General features: G+C 41.8%; 2 protein-coding genes across 3 annotated transcripts in view; one reads left to right on the top strand and one right to left on the bottom strand.

The window, feature by feature from the left end:
- Positions 1–212: 212 nt before the first annotated feature.
- Positions 213–3953, top strand: C17H9orf57 (chromosome 17 C9orf57 homolog; the record flags this gene model as incomplete). Its single annotated transcript, XM_034647337.1, has 2 exons — positions 213–411; positions 3829–3953. Coding segments are annotated over 2 exons (324 nt in total), but the record flags the coding sequence as incomplete, so codon positions are not given.
- The window catches only part of C17H9orf85 (chromosome 17 C9orf85 homolog), a 134753-nt gene continuing 125740 nt past the window's right edge, over positions 1008–10020 (bottom strand). Inside the window, exons 3-4 of one of the 2 annotated variants that reach the window (XR_004621751.1) lie at positions 7146–7278; positions 1008–1079 (exon numbers count right to left, since the gene is read on the bottom strand). The gene's annotated coding sequence lies outside the window, so the exon portion shown is untranslated. Of the gene's footprint in view, positions 1080–3863; positions 4008–7145; positions 7279–10020 lie in introns of those variants that run through there. The other variant, XR_004621750.1, reaches the window with a different exon arrangement.

The raw sequence follows: 10020 nt of genomic DNA, 5'->3' as shown, positions 1-10020 counted from the left end.
AATAAATTTTTACCAACTAAATCGTTTGGACCACCTGGACTCATATCTAATTAGTATCTGTTCTAGGGGCTTCCAGTTCATGAATGTCGCATATGCTCTGACATTTCCCCTATTTTCAAAATAAAAATAATCTTAATTTATATGAGTTCTTAGAATTAATTTTTTAAATATTGCTTACCTTCATAACTTGAAAATCACTATTATCACTATTTTTTCTCTCTCTCTCTTTCTCTCTTGCTGGTCTCACTTCTATTTTCCCCTTATTTTTTTTTCTCCTGCACTTTGGAGATGTTGAAGGTATGATTTGTAGATTATGCAACCTCTCAATGCCCTTCCATGGATGTCTTTTGGATTTTGGAACCTGCAGAACAAAACCTGGTCAGTATTGTATGAAACAGACTTATGCAAGAGGTAAGTCTTGACACTTAAAAAAAATTATTGAAAATGAGAATAGGAAAAATCCCTACATAAAAGCAAACATTCACTGAACATTTACTACACGCCAAATGCTGTACTAAGGGCTTTACCTGGGTGACATTATACCAACAAAGCAATGATATGAGCCGTCATTATCCCCATTTTTTTTTGAAGATTTTACTTATTTATTTATTTATTTATTTATTTATTTATTTATGAGAGAGAGAGAGAGAGAGCATGAGTGGGGAGGAGCAAAGGGTGAGGGACAAGCAGACTCCACGCTACTGACCACAGAGCCCAACGTGGAGCTCGATCTCAAGACCCTGAGATCAGGACCTGAGCCAAAACCAGGAGTCAGATGCTCAACTGACTGAGCCACCCACATGCCCCAAGGATCTTGTCACTATCTCCATTTTAAAGATGAGAAATCTGAGGCATAGGAAGATTAAGAAATGTGCATGATGTTACATAGCCGGTAAGTGTCAGAGCCAGTATTCAAATGCACGTACTGATTCCAGAGCGACGGCTCCTAGTGAATGTTATGTACCGCCTCACTGACACCGCGTCCAGGAAGCCAGCCTTGTCTGCACGGGTTAAAGAGTAATGCAAACATCCGAATGATGAAAACATTAGAAGAAAATACTGAAGAAGATATGTGAAGTCTGAAAGAGAGGAGACCTCTTAAATATCCAAAAGGCATAGGTTGTAAAGGAAATGACAGATAAATTTGAATACTTCGATATTTTAAAATTTATAAAATGAATGACAACCCCAAAATTTAAAAGATAAGAAATAAACTATATGAAAATAGTTGAAATATAAGTAACAGAAGAAAATATATATGATACCTAACCAGAGTAAAGAAATTCCAAAAACAATTTTTAAAAAGACCCAACAATCAGGGGGGACCAAAAGGTTTGTTAAAGGAAATGTAGGGACAATTTTCAGAAGAAGAAATATAAACATAATCTAAAAATATAAAAAGCTGCTCAACCCATCAGTAAATATCAAAGAAATGCCAAATTACAGAAATAATATATTTTTTTGACCCATCAGATGATAAAATTTACAAAAGCTTTATAATATCATGGGTTAGTGACAGTATGGGGAAATGAGAAGTCTCGTACATTTCCAGTGACAATTTAGATTAGTTTAGTATTTCTTTTAAAGATTTATTTATTTATTAGAGAGAGCACGCGCATGCCAGCGAGGAAAGGGACAGGAGAGGGAGAGAGAGAGTCCTCAAGCAGACCTTCTGCTGAGCACAGCCCAAAAGGGGACCCCACCTTATGACCCTGAGATCATGAGCTGAGTTGAAGCCGAGAGTCAGATGCTCAACCGCCTGAGCATTTTTTTAGACAATTTGGGAATTTCCATTAAACTTGAAATGAACACAGCCTTCTACAAAGCAATTCTATTTCTCGGCATCTACTGCAGAGAAATATTGTATACATGACACGAAAAGGCATGTTATGAAGGTTATCCCTGGAGTGTTATATTTAATGATAAAGTAATGGAAATGACCTAAATGACTGTCGATAGGAGAGTGTTATTTATTTGTTTATTTATTTATTTTAAAGATTTATTTATTTATTTATTTATTTGACAGAGACAGCGAGAGAGAGAACACAAGCAGGGGAAGTGGGAGAGGGAGAAGCAGGATCCCTGCCAAGCAGGGAGCCGGACATGGGGCTCGATCCCAGGACCCTGGGATCATGACCTGAGCCAAAGGCAGACGCTTAATGACTGAGCCACCCAGGTGCCCCAGTAGAAGAATGTTATTTAAACTATGATGCATGTTCAGGCCACGGAATGCTATGCAATGCTTAGAATGAACTAGATCGCTTTGCTAACATGGGAAAAATCTCTAAAACATTGTGGAGCAGAAGAAAAGTGTGTTGCCAAACAGTAGGCATGGCACACCAGTTACGAACAAAAACCTCCATGAAGCAAAACTCTACATTCCTCTATGGAACTGGAAGGAAAGAACAGAAGTTGGAGGAGATCAAAGCTGGGAGAGAAGAAGAGAATTGGGGGTCCCATGGGATGGGTTTTGATATTAAGAGATATCTGCGTTTGTTCAGCCTATCTAGCCTGAGTCCTCTCTCTAAGCCCCGCGTTCTCTCCGGCTCACACCTCTGCCAGTCAGAGCCCCTTCCTTGTGGAAAGGGAAAGGGGCCAAGGCCCCCCGCAGCCATGAGATGCTGGCTCTCAGTGATTGCTCTTCTCTTCCTAAACATGGACAGATTGTTACTGAGGCCGTTCAACTTCAAAACAAGTCCTACGGGACTCTGCACAGGAGGAAGGTCAGGGAGCTGATGTGTCAGAATACTGACAACAGGTCTTGGTGCCTCAAGGACCTGGTCTGACTACAGTGTTATGGGCAGAGCCATTTCCTAACCTGAAAATTTTGTTGTGAAACAAACAGAAATGGAACTTTACCCTTTTGATGGCTTTATGAATAGGGTTTCTCATCTTTGGCGCTACTGACACTTTGGCAGGCTTATTCTTTATTATGCAGGGCTGTTTTACGTATCGTGGGATGTTTATCACATCGCTGGCCTCTACCCACTACACGTCAGTAATATCTTCCAAGTTGTAACAACAAAAATGTTTCTGGGCGTTATCTAATGTCCTGGGAGTAGGAGGCAAAACTGCCCTCCAGTTGAGGGACTACTCTTCTCCCAAGTTTCCAACCATCATACACTTTGCTGCCTTCGGGGAACTGCTCCTGTGTGTTCTCCCTCCAGACAAGTGAAGCTAGGGATGCCAGGATTACAGGACGAGACTGTCTCCTATTTTGCACATGTGTGCATTTTTCACATTTTCTGCAGTGAGCGTTCATTCCTTTGTAATGAGGGTGAAAATTAAGTGAGGTCAAGGACATGCGTCCATTTCTGAGAAGCACTTAAACATCTAAACGATCCCTTCTGAGGATTCCGCGCTTTGAATAACTCATGACCTGGGTTAAGCTGAGGAATGAGAATGGAAACTTCCAAACAGCTAAGCTTCAGAAAGTCTCCCACAGCCAGTGGCAATTGGTCTCCCACAGCCAGTGGCAATTGCGTGGCTTTTCTCATCTGAGTTTGAAAGCTATTTTGTTTTGAAATTTCAAAGCTTTTGTATTGCAATGTACCCATCTAGAATACACTTAGGTGGGAGTTCTTAAAGGCAAAATGTATCCTGATAAACCTAGAATTTTTGCTTTGCCTTTTTTTTTTTTTTTAACCTGTTAGTTACTTAAAGCATCTGAAGCCTAGTAGGCTGGACCTTGCACTCTTTTTCTTTTTTTTTTTTTTTTTTTTTTTTACTAAGCTCTACACCCAATGTGGGGCTCAAACTCACAACCCCGAGAGTCACATGCTCTATTGACTGAGCAAGCCTAACCCCTAGCTCTTTTGTCTCCTTCAGGTGGAATTCAGTGGTATTCCATTTTGGGCTGCACAGAGACCCATGATGACTGCTTCAAGAAAAAGTCAACGTCTTCTGGAATGCGTGCTACTTACTGTTGCCATCGTCCCCTGTGTAATTTTTGAGCTGGTGGCCCATGTCCAAGTTGCTTGACAGATCAGCCAATCTCCAAGTCTGACCTGGACAAGACAACAGGCTACCATGAAGGGGCCCTCTGCAAAACCTCAGACCTTTGCAGGTCATGTGAGCTGTAGTCTGAAACCAACTCTGGTTTTCAAGGTGACTCATTTCTTCCCCACCACCCCAAACTCCTCCCAGAAACATCCTTTTCAACCCCATGTCTCTCCTCTCCTCTTTCTGCTTAATTCCCCTTCTGGTGATTTCAAAGCTACCAAGGAGTAAAAATGTAATTCCCTGAGTCAAATTATGCACAATGTCTCTAGTTTACTAATTTTCTTAAAGATTTCCAAATTCCAAAATACAGTTACATATGAATCCTATCACAAGATGCCAGGAGACCTGAAATTTTCCAAAGCAAATTGCCTTGCTCTTTGTGGGGGAGGGGGGGTTAATGACATAGATAATTTATGACGTATGACATAGAAAGATATTACTCACGTGTAGTGGGTAGATGCCAGCAATGTGTTAAACATTTATGACATACATTTATGATTTAACAGATACCACAGGAAAAAAAAGCCACAAATAAGCAAACCAGGCCTGTGAGAATTATGAACCCAAATGGCAAAGAGCTCAGGCAAGTGCAAGGGTCGGTGCTTATGTCTCCCATCTGCATTAGGATTTGCCCAAATTCTGGATTTCCATCCCTTAACCACACCTAAGTGCTTTGGCTCATCCAACTTTGGCAGATGAAGCAATTTACTTTAAGCAGGGGAACAGGTCCGCATCCAGAAGGAATTTTGGAGGGTTCCGAATATGGTTTGACCTGTGTGTTCAATTATTCTCATTCAGTGTTCTACTTAAGCAGCTGCCAGATTATTGTTTCACATTTTAAAGTTGTTTTTCTCTGTGTCTTCAGGATTTTGAGAAATCCAAATGGTAAATAATAAATCTCAACAAAATCTTCTTTTATTGTCTTTTTCTCAGAACCTAAAACAACATCTCACATACAGTGGGCCCTCAATAAATGTTTTTTCTATAAACTTTGAAGAAAAACAGCATAAAAAAAAAAAAAGCCCAAGGAAACAAAACATTTCTCTCCACACTCATTTCCAAACTCACTTCAGCTATATTTCTTAGACCATATTTATGAACTCCCTAAGGAGAAAGTTTCTTCATCTTAAGATTTAAATCCATTTGCCGTTATTCTGTCACTTTTTGCATCAGCCACATTGTTAAAAAGATCAATGAACTACAGTGGAGATACTTTCAATTTTCTTGTTTTTTAAACATAACATAATTTACCCAATATCATGGGGAAACATGACAAGATCAGACAATCAGTGACTAACTCCATAGGGCTTCCCAAACTTAATTTGAAATCCCAGTGATGTAATGACTAGAGAACAAGCAAGCAGGTGCTACTGTTGACCTTGGCAAGTCACCTTGGTATCTCTGCACCGCATTTTCTTCACATATGAAATGAAGAGGATTGGTCACATCATCTCTCAGATCCCTTCAAGTCCTAATATTTTATGGCTTGACATGGACACCTCTTTGCTGTTGTTAGATTAAAAATAAGAACTGGTGCTGAATATCTAGAAGATAGACCCTGGTTATATGATCAATGCTCTCCTAGCTCTATGAAATCCAGGAAAATTAAAGGAGAAATCCAAGTCATCACAAGCAGTGACCATCACTGAAGCAGTTTACCACCTGCATGCCAACTTGACCCAAAAGTCAGCACGGAACAAAAACAATTTTCACATCCTTGATGTGGTATCCTGAATAATGGCCCCCACCCCCGAAGACGCCCACATTCTAATCCCTGAAAGCTGTGAATATGTTACTTTACATGGCAAAAGGGATTTTGCAGATGTGTAAAGATTTTGAGGGTAGGAGCTTTTCCTGGATTTACCTGGATAGACCCAATGTAATCACAACGGTCTTTAAAAGAGAGGGAAGCAGGAAGGTCAGAGAGGGATTTGAAGATGCTGGCTTTGAAGACAGAGAAAAGGGGTCACAAGCCAACGAAAGTGGACAACCTCTAGAAATTGAAAAAGTCAAGAAAGCAGATTCACCCCTAGAGTCTCCAGAACGAACAAAGGCCTGCAGACACATTTTTAGACCTCTACTACCCATAATGGTAAGATAAATTGGCTTTAAAAAAATTAGATATAATTGACATGTATTAGTTTCAGGTGTGGAACATAATTACTTGATATTTGTATGTATTACAAAATGGTCACCACTGTAAGTTTAGTTAATATCCATCACTACACATAATTACAAAATATTTGCTTTTTTAAAATTTTTATTTATTTATTTGAGAGAGACAGAGAGCAAGCACTAGTGGGGGGAGAGGAGGTAGAGGGAGAGGGAGCAGGGTGCCAGATGTGGGGGTGGGGGGCGCTCCAAGCAGGGCTCCACACCCTGAGCTGAAGGCAGACTAAGCCACCCAGGCGCCCCATATTTGCTTTCTTTTAACATGATTTGTTATAGCAGTCATGGGAAACAAATACACTTGATCATGCAAGACATGGTGTGCCATTTCCCCTCCCTTCAAGGTCAACACACCCAACACTTGGTTTATGTGAATCTGATTTCAAGAAAGACATTTCAGTGTCCTATTATTTTCCTTTCATTCTAACAATCTCTCAGACATGATTTCCCTTAAAACACACAGATGGCCTATAGACATGCAATCACATCTTTTCAGTCTGCACCTCCCACTCAAGCGCCTATCCAAGATTTCTTCAGCTAACAAGTTTACTCTTTGCCTACCCCTCTTATCAGTTTATAAGACATCACACCGAAGGGCCAATGGATCTGAGGACCTCCCTTGATCGTCTGAATACCAGGTTAGTTTTCTTGTTAATAACATTTTTTTTTCCCCACAACTGAAATAGAAGCTTCAGTGGTTAATGCCCCTTAATTCATTTAAAAGAAAAGTCTTTGCAGTCAATAAACTGGGGGCATAGGGCTGATATGTCAGGGAAGAGACCAATGAGTCCATTAGCAGAGGACGGATGGGACATTTTTCGTGCTGATACTCAGTTACAAGGTTTTTGGAAGCTCCAGAGAGAACGTTTTATAAGGGAGATGCCCATTGCTATTCTCCCCTGTGGACCGATGAGGAGTCTGAGCCTCCGTAGCTCATAGGTGGCAGAGGTTCGGGAACTTACGGTGTGACGTACCATGGATCTTCGTTCCATCACAAGTGCCAGTCTCTCAGAGAACCACAGGGGTAGGCAAGAAGCCAAGCCGCCATGATGGTGTAACCAGCTCCCTGGCACAGCTTCGCGTCTCTAAGACATGAGACTTGGGAGTCTGTGAAAGAAGCACAAGAGCAAAGAAATCGAAGGAGGGGCGCCTGGGTGGCACAGCGGCTAGGCGTCTGCCTTCGGCTCAGGGCGTGATCCCAGCGTTATGGGATCGAGCCCCACGTCAGGCTCCTCTGCTGTGAGCCTGCTTCTTCCTCTCCCACTCCCCCTGCTTGTGTTCCCTCTCTCGCTGGCTGTCTCTATCTCTGTCAAATAAATAAATAAAATCTTTAAAAAAANAAAAAAAAAAAGAAATCGAAGGAACGGGATGGTTGATGACTGACCTCTGAGTGTCATAAGCGACTCTGAGTCTGACTAAAGACTTTGGACAGAAAGAAAAATTTAGATGATAATGGAGAAGTCTGGAGTCCTGAATGTTGTAAGCTAGGTAAACAGGTAGAAAGAAAATATCTCTTGTTTTAGTTTTCTGAAGTAAAGGACTTTGTGTGCTAATAGTTTGCCGGCTAAAACAGCAGGCTGATATACACCACTGGAGACGTGGGAAACACCCACATCCTTGGGGAGATGTAGGGCTATTGCCACTCTGATTGTCCAGAAGAGTATACATTCTCTCTCCCAGGCACTGACCCATACTTCTGCAAGTCCTACAAGGGAAGGCACTAGGGTGGCTGTACCTGCTGGTGGACACATTTCTCCCATCTTGCGTATTTCACGGATCTTTGCAGATCACCATTCATAAGTAATGCCATAACGTCTTTTGGCTGAACCTCAAATCCTAACACTCCCAATTAAGAGGGCAGATACAGAAAGGCAGGTCCAGGGGCGCCTGGGTGGCACAGCGGTTAAGAGTCTGCCTTCGGCTCAGGGCGTGATCCCGGCGTTACGGGATCAAGCCCCACATCAGGCTCCTCTGCTATGAGCCTGCTTCTTCCTCTCCCACTCCCCCTGCTTGTGTTCCCTCTCTCGCTGGCTGTCTCTATCTCTGTCAAATAAATAAATAAAATCTTTAAAAAAAAAAAAAAGAAAGGCAGGTCCATAATCTATCCTTCCCATAACTTTGTGGTGTGTGTATATTTTCTACCTTCTCATGCCCACATAGAGTGAATAAAGTTAATAGATCCTGCCATCAGAAATTTTTGTGTAGAATGGCACTTCCAGGCAGAGCTGTAACTAACAATGTTGGTGCCAGGGCAAGCACAAAATATACCCTCAAATTAACTTTGTAATTCATGTCTTGGCTCACATACGGATGTTATTGATAATACTTACCATCTGGTAACTTCCTATTTTAACTATTACTCTTGCTAACTAGGTGTTAAGCGTAGTGATACTCTGTGCATATGCTGTTGAATCAATTGCACAATCATTTTAAAATTGGCATGCTGTAAATTTCAGAGCCCTGGAGCATAGCGGCCAGGTAGAGTTACAGCTCTGATTATGGAGAGGGAAGAGGGAGGAAGAAGTAGCAGTCAATGACGGTAGAAATTTGAAGCATAGAGGACTCGATAACCTGATAAATATTTACTGAGCGATTCTCACACGTCAGGTACAATGGAGGTGATGAGGATACAACTGTGAATAATTTAGATGTTTATGCAGTTACTTCCAGTGTGAGGGAAGAAATCATAAAAACTGGCATTTGTACTATAATATAGTAGGTCTGCAATATTAATAATTGCAGGATGATATGTGGAGTTCAAAAGGGAGGTATCTATCCCAATGATGGTCACAAAGGACTCTCAAGGGAAGTATGACTAAGCCAAAATCTGAAAGAGAGGGAATTAACCAGGAGAGCTAGCAGGCTGGAGGTTTCTGATGCTTGAGATCCAGGGTCCAGACTAACACAGAACCTCCCCTGAAAAGCTTAAGGGGTAGATGAACAGCTTTTCATTTTAGAAAAGTCACAGTGACTTCAGTTTAGAAAATAACTGGAACTCGAGGCTAGGAGAGCATTTAGGCTTTTGTAGCAAGCCAGGTGAGAGATGATGGTGGGCCTATAATAGGAAAGCGGCAGTAGGTATCCAAGAAAAGAAATATTTCTTGCAGTTACTAAGTGCAGGAACTCTTCCAGGTTCCAGAGATATAGCAGTGAACAAGTTCCTGCTCTTGGAGATCTTAACTTATAGTGGATCTTACGTTGTAGTGGAACAGGCAATAAATAACCTAATATCTGATAACCTAATGTCAAGCAAATACCATGGGAATAAAGTTAGATGGATTAAGGTGATGGTGTGTGCTCTATTTTAGATAGGATGGGCAGAGCAAGGCATCTCCAAGCAGAGATATGAAAGGGATAGAGGATAAGTCCTCTACAACATGGAAGGTGAGCATTTACAGGGAGCCGGGACTTCAATGTTCTCCTCTGGATATATTAAGGTTGACACTGATTAGACACCCTGATGGAGACTATTAATATGTGGTCAAATATGCAAGTCTGAAGCTCAAGGGCAAGGTCTGGCTGGAGAGAGAGAGGAATTTGGGATTCACCAGCAGAAATAGGCCATTAAATATCTTTGACCTGAGTGAGACCACCTAAGGATGGGTGTAGGACTGAGCCCTGGGGCCCTGCAAAATTTAGAGGTAGAATATAGGAGAAAGAATGTTCCAGTTTCTGCATTCGAGAGTCCACTTAATGGAGGCTGGAAGAGATGTTAAAAGAGCCCTTTCACGGGGGCGCCTGGGTGGCACAGCGGTTAAACGTCTGCCTTCAGCTCAGGGCGTGATCCCAGCGTTATGGGATCGAGCCCCACATCAGGCCCTTCCATTGTGAGCCTGCTTCTTCCTCTCC

The sequence above is a fragment of the Ailuropoda melanoleuca genome, chromosome 17 (assembly GCF_002007445.2).
Source record: "Ailuropoda melanoleuca isolate Jingjing chromosome 17, ASM200744v2, whole genome shotgun sequence".
NCBI classification, from domain to species: Eukaryota; Metazoa; Chordata; class Mammalia; order Carnivora; family Ursidae; genus Ailuropoda; species Ailuropoda melanoleuca.
The sequence above is the reverse complement of the archived record's forward strand: the minus strand, read 5'-3'. Positions and strand labels throughout refer to the sequence as shown.